The following is a 26,925-nucleotide window of genomic DNA, read 5'->3' on the forward strand; positions in this document are numbered from 1 at the left end:
GAACCCAAGCCAGCCCCAGGTTCCCAGGTTCAGGAAACAAGGCCAAGGCGTGTCCGCACGCAGATGGGACCGGCCCAGCCCCGGCTGCCCGCGGCCCGTCGGCCCCGAGCTGCGGGCAGGCACCGCCGGCGGGCAGCGGCCCCTCACAGGCCGGAGGGAGCCCCAGGGCCGCCCACGGCCCCAGAGCCCCGGACACCCCCGCGGAGGCCGGCCCGAGGCTCGGGGAAGGCCCGGACACAGCCCCTCACCTGCCCTCCTCCGCGGCCCCGCTGCCCCGGCAACGCGCAGGGACCGGCCGGGGCGGGGCAAAACTTCATGGCGGCGAGCTTTAAAGGGCAACAGCGGCACCTGCTCTTTGTACAAACTTTGGAAAAGGCCCAAACCATGGATGAGGAGATTGAATGTAAAGTTACGAACTTTACTTTCGTACAGTCACAGACGCAGCCTGCAGAGTGGGTCGCAGTAGGCTGGAGGATACAGCGGCGGGACAGGAGCCAGCAGTGGGCCCAGGTGGCCAAAAAGGCCCGCGGCATCCTGCCTGTAACAGCAGTAGTGTTGCCAGCAGGATGGGGGAAGTGATTCTTCCCCTGTACACGGCCCTGCTGAGGCTACACCTCGAATCCCGTGTCCTCTCAATTCAGGGAGGAACTGGAGGGGGCTGGAGGATGCTGCAGGGAAGGGTGACAAAGCTGGACAAGAGCCTGGAGCACAAGTCCTATGAGGAACAGCTGGGGAAGGTAGGGTTGTTTAGCCTGTAGAAGAAGAGTCTCAGGGGTAACCTTATTGCTCTCTACAACTGCCTGAAAGGAGGCTGTAGGCAAGTGAAAGTTGGCATCTTCTCCCAAGCAACCAGTGACAGAGTAAGAGGGCTCTTTAAGCTGTGGCAGGGGACATCAAGACATTCAGGTTGGACATTAAGCAGAATTTCTTCACAGAAGGGGTGATTAGACAGTAGAAGGGTCGATCCAGGGAGGTGGTAGAATCACCATCCCAGGTGGTGTTTATGGAAAGACTGTATGTAGCACTTTGTGCCACGGTCTAGGTGCTAGGGTGGTGTTCAGTCATAGGCAGTCATAGTTATCTCAGGCATCTTTTCCAACTTGATCGATTCTGTGAACATCTTAGCCCCATGTAATTGGCAGAGCCATGGCTGGGAAGGCTGGTTCCTGCAGGTGCCTGGGTTCCCTGTAGCCTGCTGGCCCCTGCATGTCCCCTGGCCACAAGGATGCTCTACTGGGTGAGCAGTGTTAGGGTGGCATATCCATCTTGCCTTTGGCATTCTTGCACCTCCTTTCCTGGCTTGGATGAAATGTGAAGAAATGGTGAGTGAGCTGAAAAAGAGACAGGACAATGTATCCCCAAAAATTCCCTCGGAAGCTGCTGCTTCCAAGGACAGCTCAGCCACAATCAATGTCTGCTGGTCAGGCTCCACAGTGCTGGACATTCAGGATAGCAGCACCACTGAGAATCTGGCACCATGGAGAGAGCACAGCCAGTGGCAGCAGCTTCTCAGCGCCTGCTGGTCCAAACTGGCACCATGAGGCAGCGTGGGCTCTCCCACTGCTGCAGAATGTGAGGAACCAAAGTGCCCTCTCTGCCACAAAGTCTTCTTTCCACTGTGGATAAAAACAGCACCAGAGGTAACCTGACTTGCATCCTCTGTAAAGATGCCAGCACATCTCTTGGTTACAAAGCAATACCCCTCCTGTACCTTCCTAAATGGACTGTACACAGCCTGAGCACTCAAATCAACTTGGTAATAGGATTACTCACTTCAGAAAGCCTTCTCAAGCCATTGCTCCAAAGAAACTTGGGTGCTGCATGCTCAAAACAGGCCAAGCAGAAGCACACAATCCTATTTGAAGCCAGGCCTTTTTAATCCACATTATGTCTCTGCTGATGAACATGTAAGGCCATGCAGGACAAAGATAAAATTGTGGGTTGTGGAAAGCAATAAGCACACATTTTAACAACTGTTTAATCTTTCATAAAACAGGAACACTTAGCATAAGCTACAGGCTAATTATTTGGCCTCAAAATACTTTGCAGATTCCTGTAACTAAAGAAAACAGTAACTTCTGACATATAATGACATACATTTCTATCCTCTAGTTGTTTTAAAGCATCTACTCATTTAAGAATGCGATAGCAAGAAAAACATGAAGGAAACATTCTCCTTCAGGAACTCAGAGAATAGAATTCAATTAAACCAATCTCACAGTGCAGTTTCTCAAAGGTGCCTAGTGATAACAGATTAACAACAAGATGCATATTATCTCTCATCTGTGGTCCTTGCACACACTCAAAACTATCCCTAAAATGCTCCAAAAGTAGATGTCATACTCTGAATTCTTCCAGCAATTTGGTCCAGTGCAGTGAAATCATGCATAAAGCTGCCACACTGTATTATGGGAAACAGCAGCATGTAGGTGGAAATTTTTTTCTGCATTTAATTAAATGTATTTTCATAGAATCATAGACTGGCCTGGCTTGGACCTTAGAAATCACCTAGTTCCAACCCTCCTGCCACAGGCACAAACACTTACACTACACCAAACTACTCAGAGTTCCATCCAACCCGGCCTTTCACATTTCCAGTGGTGGGGCATCCACATATTTTCTGGGCAATCTGTTCCAGTGTCCCATCACCCTCACAGTAGAGAATGTCTTCCTAACATCTAATTAAACTTACTCTCTCTCAGTTTGAAGCCACTCCACCCTTGTCCTGTCACTACATGCTCTTGTAAATACTCTTTATATGAATCTATGCTGCTTCCTAGAAGTATTTCCTCCCACTGTGTAATACAGAGTCTTGTATATAAAGAACATTTAGAAGTATATCCATGGATGTAATTGTTGCTTTATAGCAGCACTGCCAGAAATGCTGCTATAAAGCAGCATACCTTCGCATTTCTGCTGCTTCCTACTTCCATGACTCCTGCTAACAACTAGTCAAAATATCCCACGGACTCTCCATTCTAATCCAGCAGTATTTTTTAGATGCATCACATTCCTTACCTAACCCTAGCAAGCCACTTTGGCAATTTGTATCTGCTGAATGTGGCACACCAGTGCAGCTCTGCACTATTTAGGTTTTAATACAGAAATTCTATCCAATATAAATAAAAGAGCTTTGCACTGTTCTCTGGTTTTGTAAGCAACAAGGAATTCTAAGTAAAACTAGTGTCCTTTTCCAGGAACACAAACAGCCCTTGAAAGGCAAGTAATGTTAAATACCACCCACTCTTCCCATGCCTGATGTAGACACCTGCAGATGTTTGACTTCACCTTATATAGGGGAAAATGCCTCTGCAGCTTTGGTGTTGGCCAGTATTCAACAGGTAAGAGATAATAGCAGGTATGCAGATAAGCAGAAAAATTGATAGGCAGAGCTGTGAAATAATTTTGCCATTGCTCCATCTCTCAGTATTATACTGAACTCAAAGCATTCAGTTTATTTTGAAATGGTATTTGACCTCTAGAAATACAATCTAAAAATTTTCCATTACTGAATAACTTTGATTTCTGCATATGATTTCTCAATTTATGGTTACTTCTTAATGAAGAAATTAAAACCAGATGCAGTTTTTAAAAAATGCTGTTAACTATGCAATTCTTTAGTTCCAGCTACTAATTAAGAACTGAAATGCCACAGTAAGACAGCTCTAACTTACCATTATGCTTTGTAAAAGTTGTTTCCTCATCTCTTTTCAGAAAACAGCTTCTTCTATTTTGCATCCAGAACTTCATTACACTACCAAGATTGAATTCCTTGTTTAATGTTTTTACTGTTTGTATCATCATTTCTGCCAAGAGCCTCACTCATTGCCCAGGCTGTACCATGGCCATTATTCCCAAGGCAAGCAGAACAAGAACACTGATCCTACCACAAAACCTTTCCAACGTGGATGTAGAAAAATGGACAGTGACGTCCAAGGAAACACAATGATGCTGATCAGCATGCCAGGCAATCAAACCCCAGCCATTTGTGCTTTGTGAGGTACAGGCCTTTGTGAAGCTTTTTGCAGAGTTCTCTGAAGAACAGCGCAGCTGCTGTGAAGATTTTTATGAGGACCTTTACACAAGTATAGGGGAAGGCAAGCAAAGAATTAATGCACTCAGCAGAAAAGTGATGTGAGCACTGAAATAGGCTGGAGTTGGCACCTTACTGAGAAGTCACTGACACAGAGCAGTTACAGGCACTGAAGGGCTCTCAGAAACAAAATCAAGTAACTTCGGCTTCACTCAATAGAGAAGGGGCAGACAGAAAAGATGCAGAGTTTCAACTATTTTTAATCAATATAAAATAACCTGTGTAAAAACAGTCAAAGCTATTCTGCAATTAACTTTTTTCAATATGCACAAGATAGCTACAGAGCCATCTGACAGTTCTTGGATGAAGGCTTGTGGAACTAACAACAGCATCAGATTCTCAACACACAAAGGGGACACAATTGGGCCAGTACATACCTCCAACACCTCCAGTCAAGACCAAGGTCAACACAAATTGTGGTGGAAGAGTGCACACACACACACACACACACACACACACACACACACACACTTTCACTTTCCCACTTGAAAAGTAACAGGAGCACACACCACTCTGCATCACTCCAGCACAGATGGAAGCCACTGGTACAGTGCTCATCAGCTGTGTCAGAAACAGCCACTTACAAGCTTACTTATCAGGTTTCTATGCCAGGGGAGTACATAGCACACAATAAGGCAAACCACTGAAATTTAAAACAATTTATAAAGTACTGTTATTTAATTCCTGTTCTCTACAACCTCCATATTCTTTAAAAATGTGTAAAAATAAGATGAGGAGATGAGATTTCTGAGAAGTTCACAATGGACAGTTCTGGAAACAAACTTTACCTGGGATCTGTAAAGCAGTGCAAATGCCGGCACAACAGTTGGATTTGAAACCAGTTTTCCATTTAAAAAAAAGCAATTACAGATACTGTAAGCTACATCAAAATAGCTGCAGTTCGCATTGCATGACTGACCTGATTTGCTGTTTTCTTTCATGACTTGTAAAATACCAGTAGAAACAGCACAAAGGCTTTTCCTTAATAAATTTTAATATTAAGACCAGTTTGTCTGGATAAAAACACAGTTACAAGTACCACACTACTGCAAATTCTGCATGATGCACAGTAGTGCTCGCAACATTTGAGTGGCAAGACCATTTTGGAACTGTTTGTGAAAGGTAGGTCAAAAACAGAATCTTGGCATAAGTAATAATGTATGTTACCAGTGAATTTATTATTGTGAAAATATATCTGTCCCACAATGTACACCAATGTAAATAATCAAATGCAATATTTATGCACATCAAAAATATATGGGGTGAATATATACTCAGTTCAGCATTAAATCAGCAACAGTAAATGAAAAAAATATTTTGGCTATTTTTCTATGATTTCATTTCACTGGAAATTTTCTAATAAATCACTCCAAAGGGTGATATTTGTGGTTCAAAACCATCAGGACAACAGTGATTCTGTAAAATAGTATGGATCTGAGAGTGACAGCCCAATCCTCCTGCCACTAGATTCAGATGCATTTGGCTTGTGCTCACTGCCTTAGAACATGAGTCCAGACACCAAAGAATGAACTACCACCATCACAGCCTGGACCACATTAGCTCATACCATGTCAGATCAGAGATGCAACAACAATAAAAGGAGATGATACTTTAAAAGCACCTGCCAGATTCTCAAGTATTAATTATATACACACATGGTAAAGTACAGAATACTGAAGGAGAGTGTACTGAATAGCAAGTTAAATGTTCCATTCACTTTCTCATTACAGCAATGGATATTCACATTTTCCACATTGGTCCAGGAAAGATACTGCAATCTAAGCATGTGATTTGATGCTACTTAAAGCTTTGAGATACTGTTATGTGTTTTCTTTATCTACATAACCCCCACCCCCAAATATTACTGCAAAAGAACTATCTACATATAGAAATAACACAGACTTGATTTGGTGGCTCTTGTTTGACTGTGTTCTTGCAAAGAAATCTGCTAACTTTTCCTTGCCTGTTTAATAGCATATGTATTTCCCTGCCCCTCAGGCCATAAATGGTACATGATAAATCACTTCCTCAGCATTATTCCTGTAAAAATTCACAGTGACCAATTCTGAGAGAATTTTTTTTGGTTGGGTTTGGTTTTTTTTAAAAGTAATTGTGCAATATAAAATTCATACTACAATTTTCAACTTTGGTAACTTACAGAAAAAAGATTTCATGCCATTTAACTAAGGATCAGGTCAGGACGTTGCTCACACTATGCTCTTCGTGCTGTGCAAGCACATCAGTTAATGTTCATCCCTTTTCTTGAGATCCTGAAAAATTCTAATATTGATAAGAAATTGGCTACAATTTAAGTTGTGAACCTATTTAATTTTTCTCGGTACCTTTAAATACTTCCATCACCTAGCCTTAGTAAATTTTTACTTACTGCTTCAGTTAATGGATTCCTGATCCCAAAGCAAACACCCACCTACCCCCTTCAACCAAACAGAAAAATCCAGCTGAGCCTCAACAAGTACATCTGAATTCTCAGAAGAGGAAATATTTTCTTGATTTAACAGCAACTGTACAATATTACAAACTCTGACACATGAAAAACAATCAGGCAATAGAAAAATGTACAACAGCTTTGGTGTTATACAAAATAATAAAAAAGACTGGACAGCAAGATACATAGTTCATTATGTTCTCAACACAGCAACTTCATTGCTGACTGTTAGACAGTTATTTACTTTTGATACTCTCTACGTGGCCTTTCCACTCATGAAAAATCATACTGTATTACTACAATAAGAACTGTTATGAACACCATAAAATAAGCTCCAAATTTTATAAAAACATCTTGCCTCTTCGCACTATTGCTTTGTGGCACATTGTCAACAGAACAGCAGTCCAAAATAAAGTGACAACTAGATTTAATAAATTAATATACTTTTTAAAGATGTACAATGCACATTCTTTTTAATCCAAGGTTTTAGGGTGTCAGGACACTTCTATATACACATATACAGATCTCAGACAGCATTTACAACATCAGAAAATGCAGATAAGAAACAGAGCCTTAACTGCTATCTTGATGCTACCAACAGAAGCCAAAACACTGCTGAGAGTATTATTGGGAGAGATATCCAAAGACGAGAAGAGTCTATGAAAAAAGGACATGTAAAGGCAAAGGGAAGGTCAACATGTTTAATATGACCATCTATTCTTGTGAAGACTGAGGTGGAGTTGTTGATGTGCCTGGTTTACCAGACTTCCGTTCATAATTCACAAGTCGTTGTCCAACAAGGTACCTGGGATCACAGTAAAAACAGAATTTAACACAAGGGAATATTATTTTGTAACACAAATCCACTCTATCTCCTTTGCTGCCGAAGTAATGTTTTCATTTCAATAAAAAGTTATTCTATAAATTGTAAAGGAACAACTTTAGCTGGTCCTTAAGCTTTCTTAAAGGGAAAGAAAATATCCTGATGCTACTCCATGGAAAGCTTAAGGGCTGCAGGCTTCCTTTAGTGTGATATTGAAAGAAAGTTAACTATCACAGCCGCTTAACAGTTTTCATACATTTCACATTATTCCTTGCTTCCTCTATATCACTATTCCACTATTAGCTTTTTGCCACCTAAATTTCTTTTCATGCTTCCTATTTGCATGCTAGTTCTGTGTGTACAAGAGCCCTACACACCTATGAAGTAGTTGCTAGATCAATTGCTAATCTTCTTAATCCATAAAAAAGGAAATTAGGGTAACACCAAAAATAATTTAATAACACAAATAAAAGGTTCAACTAAGCAAGATAACCAGAAAATAATAGGAAAATTATTATTTTTATCAGGCTTCTGAGTAATACAGAGTAATAATTACTGAAAACATCAGAAAATCACTCAAAATTTGGTAAGGACAAACTATCAAAACAACTGAACATTCTTTAACAGGTTAGCTGGACTAATAAGTAGAAAGAGTAAGAAAAACAGTTATACAGAAAAGGTTGAAGAAATGGTTTTATAAGCAGCAGCTTGAGACATTATTTTAACTTCCACGTATGTTGTAATTCATTACAGTGACTTGTTATTCAAGACTACAGGTGAGACCAACAGTCAGCTTCATTTGTGGGAAAACACACTCATGTTAGACATGGGGGAGTGTCTTCCCTTTATAAAGACAGTCTATCCCTGTGTTTATCTACCTGAACCACAGATAAAACATCCGCCAAGAACACTTTGTCTGTTGTAGAGCGTCATTTGTCTACAAAACTTCTTAAAAACCCTTTTAGTCCTACGTATTTACAACACCTGAATTTGACCTGAAGTATTCACATATATAGATACATATGAAGAGGAAAAATTTAAAAAACCCCACTATATACTCACTTGTCATTTTTAATATGTTCATAAAGGCGCTTGAACTGGCGGACTTGGAAGGACAGAATTCCCATCAAAACCACCACCATAAGCAGAAAAGGATAAATGCGTCGCTGAACAAGGTTCTGCATCTCAGCTGTAACTCCTACAAAACAAGACACAATCCTTAGACATTGTAATACTGCTGAACTAACATATTTCTGCTTCTCTTCTTGCTTCCATACTTTTTGCTATACTGTAACTTCAGTAGAAGGGCTGTGAAATAAATGACACATCCATTTACTTCAAAGATCCAATGTGACAGCTGCTGTTCTTTTTAATCTGAAGCACTATGAGTGGAAAGTTTTCCATGAACAGGGTGAAAATCCAGAGTAGAAAAAAAAAAGAGCTTATCAGTTCTTTTTGCCTATTAACTTCTGCTTATCGGCTTACTGACTTGTCCTTGTGTCAGAAAAGTCAACGCAATAAAGGTCGGCATTCAAGTGAGACTGAAGAATAAAGCGGGACTTCTTGAACATGTTAACATCAAGACTAACTAGTACAAGACAAGTCTTGATGAAAAAGCTTATATACCCTGGTTCTAATCAAATTATTTACCTCAATTATTAGGAGATAGGAAAGTCTGAAAAAACCCTATATATTTAAAATTTACATTTTAATACTATTAAAACCTCAAAACAAACCCATGATTTTCACCTGTTCTAAGCTTTATTTAGAATCTGACAAGTCAGAAAAAGATGGCCTCAACTCAGTATATAGAGGGACTAAAATCAAAGGCTGATAGTCCAAAGAAAAAAATTAATTAATCATTCCTTTCCCAAACTAGCTAGATACCTAAAATGCATAGAGAAGAAATCAGTGTCTGCCCCTCTTCTTGAATAAGAGGAGGGGCAGACACTGATTTCTTCACTGTGGTGACCAGTGACAGGACCCAAGGAGCAGCCTCAAGCTGTGTTAGGGAAGGGCTTGGGCTGGGTATTAGAAAAAGGTTCTTCCCCCAGAGAGTGGCTGGGCACTGGCACAGGCTCCTCAGGGAAGTGGTCACAGCACCAAGCCTGACAGAGTTCAAGAAGCATTTGGACAATATTCCTGGAACATAGTGTGATTCTTGGAAGTCTTTAAACATTTACACTTCTCAGCAGGAGCTTTTTGTTTGCATTTTTGTGGTGAGTTTTTTTGGTTTTGTTTTTTTAATAAACTAAAGCTTGAAGTTTTATTTCCACAAACATATCTACCCTGCTGTAAACCATGAGATGACAAATAGGTGTTCTGAATGCATACATACCCAGTAAAGGTACAACACCAGAAGCTATGATGTACGGCACACACAGGGAAAGTAAGAGGACAGAGATTACGGGCGCTGCCAGTTTACGGATGATGAAGTGTAAGTCAATGTTACGAATCCCATTTGCATATACCTGAAATGGAACAAGTTAGAACAGATCAATTAAGAAAGACTTGCTTTGCACTTACAGTAATAATTAGAAGGTTTAACACAATTCTCGTTATGAAAGGAAATGGGTGTTTCCATGACCACAGCTGAAGGAGAAAAAACTCTGCCAATTTACATCATGAAGGTTTCAGGAAATCATTTAAACAATGCCCAAGAGACCAACTTAAACTGGAACAGAGTTGAGATTCAGCTGCAGGAATGCAAGAGACCTTCTGAAAGATCATTTCATAGAGCTGTGGACAACGGTTCTGTGGGTGACCTGGGATCATTTTGCGCTGTTAACTTACTAGAAGAGGAGCCTGTATTGGCTAATAGAATAAATGATAACATTTTGTAATGGGCAGAAAATAGGATCCTATTTTATTTGGTGGGGCAGACCAGAGCCTCTGTACATAGTCTGTGCCTGAAAAAAAGGCCTCCAGATTCTTAAGCTTCTCCAGTTACTACCAGAAGCTAAGGTCAAAACACAACCAGATTAAGCATGGGAAAAAAGCAGTTTTGAATGGCTACCAGCTACAGCTAAACAATGGCCACAGCCAGGCTGTGCCACAGCCTGGAAGGCTCAGGAGGGTGGGTGAACAGCCCATGGAGAGCGTTCAGAATGGAACAGGGAGCCGTGGTGTGCATCAAACATACTCCCAGACTAAAACTATATTTCTGCACTGTGACAGCTGAAGTGATTTAATAATGGACTATGTGCTAGACTTACTCATGAGGGGCACCTTGTGTACAGAGGTTGGGACATGCACCACAGGCATCACATACAGTGCAGGGCTGAAAAATTACCTTCTGACAAACAACTGAGATACTTCATTGAGATGACAACTATGGAATTTAACAGTTATAATCAAGAAAAAAAATACTTCTAACAAAGCTACAGGCCATGTGCCTCTAAACTGCTCAGAGAAACTGTTCTGTGTTGCTTAATAATCAAAGGGGAACAGAAATTGTGTCTTTCATCTCTAGTGATCTATGAATGGGGTAATCCCTACAGCTGCAGAGAAAGCAAAATTCTGTGTTCTTGACTTGTGGATGTAAATACTGCCCAATATTTGGACAAGTATTTGGACACACACACTTCATCTGAAGAAATAATCATGTTTCTTTCTAATTTTATTACAAACCTGAGAAAAACGCATATATGTATACAAAGCATTTTCTTGAATTCAGATTTCTGATTTTTTGTTTTACTGTTAAGTGTACCTTAATGGATTAGGCTATACAATTTAAAAGGTTTTTACAAGACTAGTTGAATTCTACTCAATTACCCATTACTGCAAGAGTAACACTGTTTTTTGACACACAGTTAGAAACATAAAAGATGTATTTTGCAGATAATTCACATGAAGAATTTTTCCTACCTGTTCAATAACAGTTTTCAGCCACCACTGAGGACCCATCAGTGTTATGGCAGCAATTATTTTGGCATGCAGAACTCCAAGAGCCCAGTCCTAATTTTGTAAAAATGTATAGTGTTAGCAATAACATATCTTTAAAAAGTCTGACAACCAAAAGCTTTAAGAGCAATGTGTTAATATTACTTATAAGTGAAAATATAATTACTTTTCCATTTACATGGGACATTGATCCACAGAGATGACATCATCTGCAAATTCCTATGAAAAAGAGAATGCTCTCAAGATTAACTGACATCTGTAAATTTAGCTCCCTGGGACCAGGAAAATCACTACTTCTATTAAACCAAAGGCAAATACAAAATAAAAGCATTAGACTTAAAGCAATTGACTAACATTCTGGTTAAAAACTAACTTACATAAAAGGAAATTAATTTCCTTTCTCTATAGAAGAATAAAAAAAGATAAAAAGATGATAACATGCATTAGGAAACAAGTTCTTCTGAAGTTTAATTATTCCCAAAACCCTACCCAATGTAAGAAAGCTTAAAGCAAAACAATGGTCTTAAAAAAAAAAGTCATACTCTTTGGTGGAAAATTTTTGTTTTGACATAAACTGCACTTATTATGGTATGGAATTAGGACACTGTAACTACTGGCTTCTAGTAAACACTTCACATCGTAAGTCCATCCTTTCTGGATTACAGATATTTTTAAGAGATTTTCAACAAAACCTGCCAAAAATAGAATGCAAAACATAGGCTGATAAAGTGGAATAACCAGCTAAGAACTAGTAAGGCTTGGGACATCACAGACTAAATTAACTTTCTTAACCTGCCGGGGAAATACATTTTCTTGAACTGATTATTTAAAAAGACAATTTTTGTTAATGTCAATTCTAAAGGATTTTAAAAATTGATACAAAAAAAGCACCAGTGTTAAAGTTGATTAATGTTTATTTAAGAATGTAACTTCTGCATAACTCTTTTGGGAAAAATGGAAATTTGTCTCAATTTTGATAGTTCCTTGTTCATTTAGAAAAGTCTCAAATCACACTTTTCCTATATTTTGAAGAAGTTCTGCTACATGAAAATAAAGCTTACCAGTATACTTCTTTTAAAACTTTTAAGGAACTACTATGCAATAGTAAAGAATTTTTATAATCTCTATCATTACAAATTCTTTCCAAAATTGTTTGGAAACCATGATCATCTACCACTGTAACTATATGATGTCCTGATTTTCTGGTCATCTACTCAGCTCAAAAATATACTTGGATTTTAAAATAATATAATTAAATTTGTAGCCAAATTCTCCTTTGCATTACGGCTTTTAAACATTTGGACATTGAAAGTAAATGAAAGCTTAGGGCAGCTTAGAAAGTCACTGTCCCTGAACACCCTCTTCTTATTTAGTAATGGCATTCTAGATGCCTGAGTTATGGTTCCCTCAGATGGGTTTGAGTTATGACTTCTAAAGTGATGGAAGCATTTGTCATTCAATCCTGTATCTTCATTTCATCTCCCAACTTGCAGGACAGAAATTTGCATTCAGCCTGTGAGACGTGATTGAAGAGTAATAACACATAACTATCTCAAAATTTTGCATTAATGATTTGACAACTCAGGCCAAAATCAGCACGACCCTAAATAATTTAAAAATGACATTCATAATGTGCCTCATCACTGAATTAAAGTCTTACAAGGAAAAAAAAAAAATACCAGAACCTCTTGCTGCATAACTGTATGCAGAAAGCTTTCCAGCAGGATTAGAGTATGTGCATCTGTGCACACATACATATAAATATACTAACTTCTTACATAACTACAATTATGCTACTGGAAAAATAGCTGATCACTGAAATGCAACCTCACAACAGTTCAGCTTTTCATAGTTTAAATTCCTCAGCATATCCTTTTGGTTCAAATAATTCTCACATCCAGACTAGCTGCCTTTTCTCTGCCACATACAAACACATTTGTGGAAAATGCTCTGAAGCACCGAATCCACATGAAGCAAGGCAGCCCATACTCCTTACATCAACAGCAGCAAAAGAGTGGGAGCAACTGACCTGCCAGGGATAGAAGAGAGGTGTTTGATCCAAAGGAACTCTCAAAGGTGCGACAATGACCAGTTCAAACAAAAGACCAAGCAAAAGTGGAACCACACCAGCGAGCAGTATAGCCACTATCAATGTCTTCATTATCTAAAAAACCCAAGACATTTAATTAATGTATTTGCCAGAGGATTCTTAGTTTAAATTAAAAAATGTAATTAGAACATAAACACACAGCCCCGGTAAATAAACCCCAAAACTACATAAACCTCTATTTCACACATATACACCCCTAGAAACAATTTTTACTACATACATAGTTTTGCAATGCAAGTTTTCAAGATTGGGTCCTATTCCATAGGAAAAGGAATTCCAGAAAAAATCATGACTGTGCCTACTAGTATTCATATAGTTCTAAACCACAGTCACACTGACTGTTATCAATAGGGAATACTGTCCAAAGGCACTTCAATATATTGCATATGCTCGCTCATATGTTGGGAAATTAAAAAAAAAATCCAAGGCTGCAAATTTTTTCTCTGGAACAAAACCAACCTTAAAAATTCAGTCATTATGGAATGTTTGACTTAAAAATGGAGGACTCAGAACACAGTATTTGAATCTTTATTCTAAAATTCTCCTAATTTAACTGCATCATACAAAGTAGCCTGACTTAATTAAGATAATAAGAAGCAGCAAAGAACAAGTAGAAATTAAGCTTTAGCTATGTATTTTCTTGAAGAAGCTAAAATCAAAATGATGGATGAGGTATTTGGGAAACATGGTAGTACATGAAGAACATGTACAGTGTAACAATTCAATAAACACATTAAAATGTCCATAACAAGCTACATTTATGCTATTGATGTTTAAAGGAACTAGCAAGAAATCTAATACAGAAATCCTCAAAATCAACACCAAGATAAAAAGTTGGGGTATGAATTTGTTTTCAGGCTGAGAATGCCAACTCCTCATAATTAATATTTTTGAGGAAAATATCTTTATTTGAACCATGCAAGTTCAACAGCTGATAAAGATCTTCCTGAAAATAAGCATCAAGCTACTTTGTAGAGATATGGTCATCATCATCTATCAGCTTTATTAGGTTTTGCCATTTGATAATTTCATGTAACTAAACAAGTAAATAGTTAAGTTTCCAGGTTTATGTGAAAATGTAAATGTTTTTGAGAACATGTAACATATGCCATAATAATGCAATAAATTCACTTTTAAAGGAAAACAGAAAAACATACACATACATATATTTAAACATATATACACACAAACATATTTACACTGATTGCCTTCCAAAAATAGTTAGCCTAGGCAATGGGAATGTAAGCTGCAAAAGCTTCAAAATGGTCTGAAAAGCAAAATGTAGTACATATGACAGAGTAAAGCCTCCAAGCAAAAAATAAAACAAGTGCCATTAGCTAAATTTTGGTAGTTCAGCAGAACTTTTTCTCAAGACTCACCATGAGAGACCATTCTTTGACCTTCTGGAAAATGACTCTACGACCCTGTGGCATCCAGGCCACCAGCACTGTCACAGCTCGGATAGTCAGCCAGCAGACATAGAGACCACAGGCAGCTGTGTACAGCTCATGGATTTTGGCAGTCCCCGTCCAAAATGACATTAACCACCGGCCAGCGAACACTGCAAACACAAGCACTGTTACATACAGTAATGCTTCTGGATCTATTAGGGAAGGATGCTCATTAAAAAAGGAATTAGCAAATATATTTGAAATATTCCTGCATAAATATTATTCCTTATAAAACAGTTATTTTGGTACTATACTCGTAATGCGTAAAGGTATGAAGTACTATGCAAAGAGCTTCAAAAATTATGCCAAATAAACATAGAAATCCTTTTCCACCTAAATTTTCATTAGGACAGCAATGTGACCTGAGCTACAGCAAAACAAAGCACTGTTCAGAGCCTAAATACTGATCTTCAGAACTGCAACAGCGATCATGCATTAGTGCGTAAGCTTGAACTTAAATTATACGAGCTATCTTTGGGTCGTTTCACTGCCTCATGTAATTTTTTAAGACTTACTGATGGGGCTTCTGAAGTTCTCTGACAAAAATGGGAGACTGATTTGCTACAGTTCATTTTTTAATAGTGTTTTCATTTCCCTAGTATTACAGTGGAATTATTTTATGTCCTACTACTAAAACAATCACAGAATTTATAACTTTGATCTTAACGCATTATAGACTTTAGGATCATTAGTAGAAGAAATAAATTACATGGTATTACAGCAGACAGGTTATGAAATTCTTCATTAATAGAAGAAGGTAATAAATTACATAGTATTACAGCAGACAGGTTATGAAATTTATGCTGGTTGACATGGCTTCATTTACTCCAAATTATTTTTAAAAATACGAAGTGTTCTTGAAGTACTTATTTGGACATTTTAAAGTGATATACATGCCACTTCACAAAATCTCCTAGTGATGTGTCAAGATCACAGAAGGATAAAGTATCTCAAGTTGGAAGGAACTCCTAAGGATCATGGAGTCCAACCCCCTGTTCCTCGCAGTACTCAAAAATGGCACCTTCAGAATATTTAATTAAAGAAAATACTGTAGAAGACCTGGTAACAATCTACATATTTTCCTTCTCAAAACAGTAAAACAGGTGCAAGAATTTCAATTATTTTCCAGTCAATACTACCGAGATTGAAGCACTTGAAGCCCTGTCCTCAGAATAAAATTATTCTAGAACAAAAAGGGAATGGCAATCTCTGTTGTTTAGATTTTTAGATTACAATTTGACGACAAATTATTAAAAATTAGACTAGTTTCCATATTTTTGCCTTTTGATTTCAAACAATGGTTTCAAAACATCTGCCATGGTTGGCCATGGCAACATACTGAGTTGTTTTTAATGATAGTTTACTGTAATAGACTCACCTGGTAAGGTAAGGCAGATAAGACTAGCAATCAGTAATGTTATGCACATGAAAACAATCAAAAGAAATATCTGAAAAAGGGAAAAAAAAGGAAGGGAAATGCGTAAGAAAGTTATTTAACCAAACCCCAAGAAATCCCAGTACAAAAAATACATTATCCTAGAAAGGCAGCTAAACTAGGATGTTCAAATACTAACTGATGTTTCACTATAAATAAATCAGCAAAAAGAAACCTAACCCCAGTACATGCAGAACACCTGCAGTGTTGTGTATTTCTAAGACTTTCCATTAACTGTTCCAACATTAAAAAATAACATATGAATCCAGAATGACTTAAGTTCTTTGCTTTGTCACATAAAAAAAGACCACCTCAATTTCTGCACTGAGCAGCATGACTTCCATATAATCCTGAAAGATTTCTAGCTCTGTATGCCATATGAGCAAGACAGTGGTTTTAAAAGGAAAACGCTGCTGACAAAGTTCTTCCAGATGTGCTCAGGTTTCTGTGACCAGAAGCTGACAGTGAAGCTGATTACTCCTCAGCCAGGTTTTCACCTTACCAGAGAATTACTATGTACTTGACTTTTTAAAATATTTTTCAAGCACCAGGTGCTATGAAGTTCTGCTTCACTAATTATCAAAGCCACACAACAAGCAAGCTTGCTATGGGACAGCTAACACCTTATTCCAACAGACTGCCAAGAGACAGTTCAATCTGGAACAGACTTTCCTTGACAAGACATTTGGGTATAAAGGAAGGAACCTTCAGATGCAATACCACACTGACCCAATGTTAGCCATTACTTTGATTCTTCAGCTACACCTGAAACCACACTAAGTGAGCTGTGGTGCAGTTTATATTTAACTCAGAGTTCTACTAACAACAAAACAGCAATCTCGTTTAAGCTGTATATTGTTCTAGAAATGTAAGTATTTGCCAATAAAATTTCCTTTCTAATTTTAAGGATTTAGAACTTTCAAGCATTATATGATGCCTTTCTATGTTTAATACAGATGTAGAAGCAACAGAAGTTCTCTGTTTATTTTCTTAATAAAGCAAAATAGTTCTAAACACCCTTCAGCTACAAGACCAAAGTATGCCCCCTTGAAAGCCATGCCTTGTTAGAGGCACACCTGAACTACCTGTTTGAGAGGGGCTTATTGTCTTTCTCTCCATTACTTAGTGTAAAGAAAATAAGATGTCACTGACACATAATACTCAACATATATGGGATCTGTAAATAAAATTGTAATTGAAGATCTTACAGGCTTATATATATATGAGCACGACTGCAACTCTATGTTTTGAAAGCTGCAAACCATATAAAACAGGACCCACCATGTGATTCTGACAACATGGGCTAAATCTTTCTTAGAAAACTTCTCAAATGCCTTTTTCTTTTCTCTGGATGTGTTAGGTATACATACCCTGAGTGGGAATTTTAAAGGCCTACGATAAGGCTGGAAACCCACAGGTCCTCCCTGTTGAAGTATGGCTTGATGGGCCGCATGGAGACCTTCTCCCACAACTGGAATGGCATTATTATTGCGAGCATGCTGGTTGTTAGGTTGCTGATTTGCATTGTTTTCGTTCTCTTCCTGATCACCAAGTAGGTAAGAATGAAGATCCCTGCAACAGTCAAAATTTCAGTTTTGTTCTGTTTGGTATGAATGAGAAACTTACAGAAATATAGGCCTACCCAGAATCCATACAGGTTGTACAAAACTAATACAGGAGTGCTGGCAGAATCTTGATTAAGTAAAATAAGCCTTTTTTGGTGACATGCTCAATATCATCATAAACACAATATAGAAGGGAAGTGCTGCTGTGGATGCAGTCAGAATTCCATCACAAGGGAAGATCACTTATCTGTTTGACTGCTTTAAAAACACCACCTGGTATTAAAGGTGTTGTGCACATGAAAGGAAAATTACATGGATATTTCAGTTGATGTAAGCACACAGCTCTACTAACAGCTCTTATGTTACCATCACCAAGCTCTATAGGAAACAAGGGCCTTCAAACCTAAACCATACAAGGATGGTGCTGCATTGCTATGGACGTGCTGTCAAAATGCAGAGGCAGGCAGAGCCTTTCAAGAAGATTCTAAATTGCTCAAACCTGTTCACAGCTTTTTAAGAATATCAATCCTAGGAAAAAATCAATCTACTTAAAAATTATTCTGTTGATGTTTTCCACACATACAATTAGCAAAATTTGAGTCTGATTAAAACTGAATATTTAGAACTTAGTTTTCCTCAGCTTTAGCAGAGTAAAGTATGTGCAGATATTCTATTAGCAATGAAATTTACCCAACAGTTTGCTTTTTGGGAACAACAGAGCAGAAGATTTTCATATGTGCTAAACTAAAATTACTGAGGAGGTAATTTGCAATTGTCCTAAAGAGCGGCAACAGTGGAGTAAGAAAAGTCATTTCTATCATAATCTCTAAAACTCTTGTGTTACACTATACTTAAACATAATCAAAACTTGGAAAATAATTAAAACTTCTTCAAAATGTAAACCAAGAGAAGAGGAGGTGAGCAGAGTTTCTTTATGAGAAACTAAAATAGACATTTTGGGTTACAGTGAAGAAAAAATCTTTCATTCATTCACTCACTTTCTCAGACATAACTTGGCAAAGAATAATTCCTTATTCTAAGAGTGTAACATGGTGGGAGAATGCCAATATCCTTTGAAGTTAAACTGAAAACTGTACGGAAACAAAATCAACCTTACTTTTTTCTTGACTAATTTGGCAAACAAGTGATGAACTAAAAAATAATTTCAAGTGCTAGAACTCTGCCTGGCAGTACATTAACTTACTTTATTTGACAAAGAAATGGTTTTATCCTTCTCTAAAATCTGAACTTGCAACTTTAAAACCACTAATTTAAGTTGCTTACTTCTTAAGCTCAATGTTCTAAATTATTTTTCTTTATTTTTCCTTCTTATAGTAAGAAATCTAAGAAGTGCACATGAATTTTATTTAGATGATTCATGGAAACACACTGCTGATATTTATATCCTTATTTTCATATAATAGGGAGTGAAGAAGATGTCAGTCATACTTTTACAGATTTCTTTCACTAAGCAAATGCTGTAATGGTATACCAAAAGAATTACTTGTCAAAGGCTAGTCCAAAACTATGTACATCTACTGCTTAGAAGAAAGCAATCACTATAGAAGTTTTTCATAATGTCTTTATCTGTAGAAAAGCTATTAAATCTACTTGTTGGGATAACCTTCTGGAAAGCTCCCCTCATGTGTAAAGGCCCAACTGGGCACAGTGGTAGTAGCTGATTTTGGATTTCTGTACTTACAGCAAGTATCCAGCAGTAACAGTCCATGCTCGTACAAGACCTTTCAACCACTGTCTTGTATGTCCTTGCTCTAACAAAGCTGGAAGCACCACCTGAAGCAAAAGCAGCTCTAGGGAAAGTTCACTTACTGGAGCGTCACTGGAAACAATGGGAAGAGCACAAAATCAAACACAAGGAACATTCCAATAGAAATATTTTACACTGAATCCTATTAATGCCACTACAATACAAAAACACATTGTATTTTGCCAAAAAGGAAAATTCTTCATTTTTTGTTATGGTTTTTCCCTATATACTACCCTGAGCAGAGAGGTTAGCCACTTTGGCTTATAACACATTTAGGAAAAAAACATTGAGAAAGATCATATCTAAGAATATAGTATGCATCCCTATTTGCATCTATAATTACTCTTTGAATTATTTTTCAGAAATACGAAAAAACCGCTACCATTAAAAAAATGCAGTTACAGATATTCTTTTACTCCTGAAGCAATGACAATCAGGAATGAGTGTGTTAAAAAAGCAAACACAAAAGGAACTTCACTATCAGAAAATTGAAATGGGAAGTGTTTTGAGGGCATAAAGCCCCAAATAGTTATCTTTATGGAAGGAATACAAAATGCTTCTTTTTTCAAGCAGCTTTTAATTTGTCACATTGTATGATGTAGCCATGTCCTTTACCCTTTACTTCTCTTAGAACAATGAAGATTAGATTAATGGAAGACAAAATAACATAACAAAAAGTGTCACTTTAATGCTCAGGGAGAGCAAATACACTTTCTCCAGTTATACAAACATTAAAAAAACCCCATCTTTTTAAAATAAATGCTCACCTGTAGAGCATAACATTATATGGAAGAAAGTTAGGCAGGAGATACTTAATAATGCGTATAGGAAGCCAGAGCATGAGTAGTACAATTGATCCAAAGACAATCTGCAATTATAAAGTAAACAAATTAATCCAAAACGTAGAAACTACCAAACCTAGTTTCCCACTCATCTCTGACATGTTCCCTGGGGTGGTGGGCTAGGCCAGGCTAACAGCTGAATGCCTTCCCAGCTGCTTGCTTATTCCCCTCTTCAGCTGAAGGGGAAGGCAAAACAGAAGGCAGGCAAGACTGAGATAATGGCAATTTAATAGAGAAAGCACCAAGTAAGCAATCAAAACAGTAAGAATTCACTGCCTACTTCCCATCAGCAGACAGACAAGCAACAATTTCCTGGGAAGTCAGGAAGGCAAACACCATAACCATGAACATCCCCTCCCAACCTCCTTTCTCACAGCTTTTACTGCTGAGCACGGTGTCATATCCCTCTGGTCAGTTCAGGCCAGCTGTTCCAGGGATACCCTCCTTCCAGCCTACAGCTTGTTCACTGGAGGTGAGGGAGCAGGGCAGAGCAGCAACGAAAATGCCTGGATGCTGAGCAAGCACTGTCTAGCCACAGCCAACAGGCCTGTGTTAGCAACACTGTTCAGCTGCCCATTCAGGTGCAGAAGGACATCTGAAGACACTATGAAGAAAATCAAATCCATCCTAGGCACACCAGTTGACTGTGATGCCCTCGCCAAATAGGACTGCAGCTGAATAAGCACCAGAATAAGCCTGCTGACAGCTAGAGCAATGTCAGAGAGTTCTTTCTTCCCCTTCCCCAACAACAGGATTGCTTATTTTGTATTCCTCTCTTTTCTAAGTGGCTGACTTCTTAGGCAACCTGCTGAAGCATCAAAAGACTTTTCAGTTCCTATTTCTTCACATTTCAAATTGACCGAAAGACCAAAATTCAGTAGGGGACATCAAGTGCCTGAAGACAATACACTTTTATGATTCCTGTTTCCTTAAGGAAGCCAATGAAAAATTAAGTACATTTTAAACACATTCTTACATTTCATATAAATGAAATAGACTAAAGATGTGAAAAAAAAATTGTGTTTAACTAGGTCAAATAGAAAAATCCCCTTCTTCCTGAAAAATAATAGTTTATGTCATACACGAGACATCTCTTTAAAATACAGAAAGATAAACAGAGCTTGAAGGGTGTGATTTATTCTTTGAAATGGTAAATGATTACCATTCTGGACCCCGTATTTTAGCATGAGGCTAGTGAAAATTCTGAATTAATCAGCTGAGCAAGTCAAAAGGTGAAGTTCAAGTAACTGCCTGTTCAACACTTATGTGTGACAACATAAGTGAGATCATGAGCAACCAGCAGATCCTGGCTTGTATTTGTACCATGAAATTTCATGCAACTGAAGAATTACCATTATCTAAGGACAGAATACTCAGAAAGGTGGAAAGGTCAACTCCACTCATACTGAAGGGCTCTCTAACAAACCAGGATCTCTCTGAGCTTTCACTGCTTAAAGACGGTCTGCAACCCTTCCTTCACTGCATGCTCAGCAGTGCTCAGCAAACCTCAGACAAACAACCGAAGGGAAAAAACTCTCAAAGTTTTCACTGTCTTACAGTGATAATCTGGAAACAGCCACCACTGGCTACAGCAGCAGACTCCAGTCCAGAATCTGTCCAGAAAATTACTCTCTCTGCTGCACTACTTTGGCTGAACTGGACACACAATGTTTACTGCAGTAACTGAGGGCATCATGAAAGTTATGCGATTTACAATAACCATTATAACAACACTTGTTTTCTGAATATCCAAACATTTTCTGGGACTTAGCATAAGATACTTGGTTTAGAAGAGAGCTCTGAAGTACAACCAACTCTCCTCAAACCCCTGCTCTGAGCAGACCCAGATACATCAGGCTGCTAAGAACCATATCTTGTTGAGTTTGAGTATTGAAAGATGCAGATTCTGCTGGCAACCTGTTCCAGTACCAGTTCACTTCCATGGTGAAAATGTTCCTCTTTATATACACAGTACATATGAAGCTTTATTTCCAAATAAAGAAATCTTTTTGACAAGTCCTCACCACTGATAAGATAAACCTCCTGAGATGTCTATAGATGGGCAAGTGAATCATTTCCTGCACAGGATTGAAGTCTGGATCATTCAAATTCCTGAGAAACCATAAGACACCAGGTCTCAATACCTGAAGTAGGAAATAAAAAACACATGAGGACAACATAATCTTTGTATTTATTTTTCATTTTGAACAACACTGCTGCAGAAAATAAGCTTTACCATAATAGGGATATTGGTTGAACAAGATTCACCAAAATTGCACAGAAATAGAACAGGGAACTAGAGAACCAATAACCAAATACAAGCTTAATTTTCAAGTACTGATTGATCTTCAACAACTAAAACATATTTGGATTCATTTGAAGGCAACGCTCAGATTTAACAGCTAAACAAAAATCTCTAAGTAAAATGTACTCAAAATCATGATTTTTCCACTGCAGTAAGTACCAGCATGGCCCTTTTTACATAAAACTGAATCCAATAGACACACAAAAAATGGTAGAAGCAATACCCACACATGAAAGATTTAACAGTTCTGTATATAAGCCTCTAACTGTGTTACATACCAATCTTGCTTTTACAGACTCACCTCTCTTAGCAAAAGGATGAAGGATGCAAAATAGAAAACATAAACCATTCCAACCAACCAATGCAGAAACATTGTGGTGCCTGGGGCAGACTGAAAGCTCAATTCTCTGTCTTTTAAAGTGGCATCAAACATCTCCTAGAAGAAGGTAAGTAGTAGACAAATTTGAATAAAGTTTGGCAAACATCCACACGTACTCATTTTGTTTACTCCAGTTAAATATATATACTAAGCATAATTTAAATGTTTGCTTTAACACATAAATACACAATTTATAGAAAAAAGGGATTATTTATGACAAAAACAGCAAATAAAGATCAATATGTCAACTCAATCACTAACAGACTCTAGATAAGTTATAAATCAATTCAAACAAAGTGACACCATGATGGAAGCAAATAATTCCTAAGTAAAATTCTATTTCTACCAAGGTTGGAAAAAACTAATTTTGTCAATTTCAAATTCATCACTCAGTATTTTTGAGGACAGAAAAACTGTCCTCAATTCCAAACAAGTGCAGCAAAGATCTTTTTCGAAACAGAAAGAGACTGGACAACTTAAAATACAAAGTCATTACCATTCCACATAAGATGGCTACATAAAGAGGTTTATTCAGAGCACAAGTTTGCCTATAAGTAAGCTCATTATCACAGTGATCTTGTAACAGCACTAAAAAGGATTAGGATCTTGTGATTTTAGTAATAGCTTATTAATTTGTATTTAGTAACATAAAAACCCCCAAAATTAGCATTAGGCAGTACCTAAAATACCCGAGAAATTTCCCTCTGGAAATGCTTATGAAAACAGAAGAGTGCTGTCAAACTCACATTAACAGCTCTCTTCGCATCAGAACTTTTTTTTTCTGCTTCAAATATAAACAGCTACAAAAGATTTTATCATTATTTGTTTCTGTTCTTACCAAGGAGCATATATCCAACCACCAGCCACAGATGAGAGGAAACACACCAATTTCAACCACCACTAACAAGGAAACCTTTAGGAAAAGACAGAAAATAACATCTCACTAGTTTAACAAAAATTGCTAAGAAAATGATAATGTCAGCTTAAAATGAGAGGGTTTTTTTTCTGCACACAAAAAATTAGGATTACCTTGACAACAATATAGCAAACTCCTAGTAAACGACGTGATCGCTGAAACTTAACAAGAGCTGCCAAACCCTGAATAACTTTGTCAAGAAAATAGCACTGGAAAACATTTTGTAATAGTCTAATATCAAACATTATATTACACTGATTTTAGCAATAGGAAATTCTACAAAAGAGAAAAATCAAATAGTAAGTATGTGTACTAGCAGGATTCTATTTCCAAAACCGGCTGTGACTCCAGTAGTCATGATCTGCTGTGCTGAGTAACATCCCTAAACATGCATCTAAAGTAAATAAATATCAATTAATAATAGGACCTTTCTTAAATTAAACAACCAGCAGTTTTCTCGAGAAATAAATAGTTGTCTCTGAAAACATCTGCTACAAATGAGTAAATTTAAAAACTTAAGACCTACTTTAAATAGCAGCTTTCCCTTCACTGCTGTGTAAATCAAATTCTCACCTTTTTCAAGAAAAGTTGGATGCAATTGCACTTTGGGAATTTGTTTTGGGTTTTTTTTTTCAGGAGGCAAAACCTACATGCTAATATACTAATGCTTTACACATGCACTGCACATCAGTATACTGATGTGGAAAGTCAATGTTAACTTCATTTACTTTTGCACAGAAAGCTGGTAACAAGTGTATATTCTTTCAAATTGAAGATGTAAAAAACCATGCAGCTTGACTGCAGCTTTCTTACTTGTGACCAAATAAATCCTTCCAGCTTCCAGTACTTTATTTTCTACATCTAAGAGAAAGTAGTTTTCTCTGAGAAAGTAATAATGAGAAAGAAATTCTTGCTGCAAACTCTCAGTAGTTCAGAGACATAACAAAGAAACTAAAATAATTCTTATTCAAAAATCTGGCAGGATCAAAAATATTTGAATAAATTTCCCATCATACCTCCTTTTATAATCTCTCTGCTGGAACTACAGTTCACAGCAGAAGCCTACAGATAGTGAGGAAAAAATGATTCTACACTCTTCTCAGACACACTCTCAAGCAAACATAAAAGCCCTTGATTGTGTTGTTAAGCATGTGACAGTATTTGAAAGCAGGCAGTCACACTGACAACTTCTAAATCTCCGAGAGAACAGAAGAGATCTTTCCTTCCAATTTCACCAAAAGAGCAGAGAAAAATGGTGAGTTAAGTGCACCTACATCACCTCCACAAAGCACAGTCAGGAAAAATTATTGACACATAAATCTGAACCAGGTAAGTACTGACAAAAGGATACATGACAAACAATTAGAGTCACTGCTAGAAGAACATATCCCACTATAGTTGTAATCAGGCCTTCAAAGTGAGATGCTTGGACCTGGAGCAAAGAGGAAAACAGGTGAAAGTTTATCAGTCTCTTAGAAGATTACATGTCCTTTTTACGTAACTAAGATAAATTCCAAATTTCAACTCTTCAAGAAGAATGCCAAGTTTCTCTAGTTTTTACATATTTTAATAATCTACTATCATTGTACTTCATCAAGAATAGATAATGTTTACATTTACATTACAACTACTTTCTTCAAACCCAAAACAACCTTAATATATGAAACAAAAAGTGCCACCTTACACTGTTTCATTCATCCCTTAGTTTCCCCATCTCAGTATCATCCATTATGAAACTTAGTAAACAAGTATAAAATGTACACAAGGAACAAGAGGTTGTTAAAAAACCCTGAAGACACACACAGTTTTTACAAATAGTAAAAACTTCACTTGAGATGTAAATAATGGAGGAAGTGGAAAAGAGTGGGACAACATTTTCAATCATATTCAAAAAGGCTGAAGAACTAGTAAGAAGACATACTCAAAGTTACTTTTGCAACCACAAATAGAAAATGGAAAGATGCTACAAAAATATTGTGATTGAATAAACAGTGGTAGTTTATTTTTCATTTGAAATTATAAAACAGTACTCACATATTCCTCAAAGCCCAGGCCAACAATGGAGAAGTGACCAATGTGGTACGGACAAAATGCTGTATAATGTAAGCAGAAAGGAGAAAAAAAGGCCATGAAAACTGGTAAATGGACCCTTATTTGCAGGATGAATATTATAACATGGTCTTATTCTACCTCTTGTAAATTTCATGAAAAAAATACAAAAAAATAATTTCTGTGCAAGTATTTGCAAGTGTTAGATTCCTATAATTTTACAAACACTGGAAATCAGATCATAATTTGCACTTAAGGACTAAAACAATATAAAACTACACAGAATAAGAGGACAGTCTTTTCCTTCTTACTTCACATTGCACTCTGTAAATTAATTCCACTTCTCAGAGTTATGTACTAGGATGGCATCTGTCTCAGACTCCTGAAGGAACCTATGCTGTATATTCATTTTTTCCCGTGCACTAAAAGATTTCAGTAGCCATTTTACAGCCTGGTGAGATGGGACTTGCTTTAGCATGGCTTCAGTTCCAGTGCTTTAATTCTTAAGAATACTTAAAATATTGTGAAAAATGGAAGCCCTGCAGAAATTTGCAGAGGGAAGAGGAGGCGGAGAAAGATGACACCCAGTGAAGGGATGAGGAGCAACTGAGAAGTCTTTTACTTTGAATTAATGTATTGAAAACTGTTCATTATTCCTGAGAACTCACTCCTGACCATTCTGAGGTTTCAGGGGAAATGCATTAGAAAACACAGCACTTCCCCATTTTTAGTAACCTGTATATTTGCAACTAAATCAAATTTTTAGTTACTTTATCTCACTCTGTTTTCTTCCAACCAAGTTATGAAGGACTACAGAATTCAAATCATTGCTTTACAGGA

General features: G+C 37.5%; 1 protein-coding gene across 5 annotated transcripts in view; it reads right to left on the reverse strand.

Annotated features, from left to right (window-relative positions):
• Positions 1–4,737: 4,737 nt before the first annotated feature.
• MARCHF6 (membrane associated ring-CH-type finger 6) overlaps positions 4,738–26,925 on the reverse strand; it is a 44,110-nt gene continuing 21,922 nt past the window's right edge. For all 5 annotated transcript variants that reach the window (XM_058825732.1, XM_058825724.1, XM_058825741.1 and 2 more), the window contains 16 exons: positions 26,071–26,129; positions 25,388–25,468; positions 24,150–24,218; positions 23,959–24,033; positions 23,043–23,177; positions 22,461–22,580; positions 20,362–20,462; positions 19,529–19,666; positions 17,632–17,833; positions 16,205–16,274; positions 14,755–14,936; positions 13,295–13,429; positions 11,230–11,319; positions 9,701–9,833; positions 8,425–8,560; positions 4,738–7,344 (listed from right to left, as the gene is read on the reverse strand). In XM_058825732.1, coding sequence (XP_058681715.1) covers positions 7,254–7,344; positions 8,425–8,560; positions 9,701–9,833; positions 11,230–11,319; positions 13,295–13,429; positions 14,755–14,936; positions 16,205–16,274; positions 17,632–17,833; positions 19,529–19,666; positions 20,362–20,462; positions 22,461–22,580; positions 23,043–23,177; positions 23,959–24,033; positions 24,150–24,218; positions 25,388–25,468; positions 26,071–26,129 — 1,817 coding nt within the window. In that variant the 3' untranslated portion in view covers positions 4,738–7,253. The remainder of the gene's footprint in view (positions 7,345–8,424; positions 8,561–9,700; positions 9,834–11,229; positions 11,320–13,294; positions 13,430–14,754; positions 14,937–16,204; positions 16,275–17,631; positions 17,834–19,528; positions 19,667–20,361; positions 20,463–22,460; positions 22,581–23,042; positions 23,178–23,958; positions 24,034–24,149; positions 24,219–25,387; positions 25,469–26,070; positions 26,130–26,925) is intronic.

The sequence above is a fragment of the Ammospiza caudacuta genome, chromosome 1 (genome assembly GCF_027887145.1).
Source record: "Ammospiza caudacuta isolate bAmmCau1 chromosome 1, bAmmCau1.pri, whole genome shotgun sequence".
Lineage (NCBI taxonomy): Eukaryota > Metazoa > Chordata > Aves > Passeriformes > Passerellidae > Ammospiza > Ammospiza caudacuta.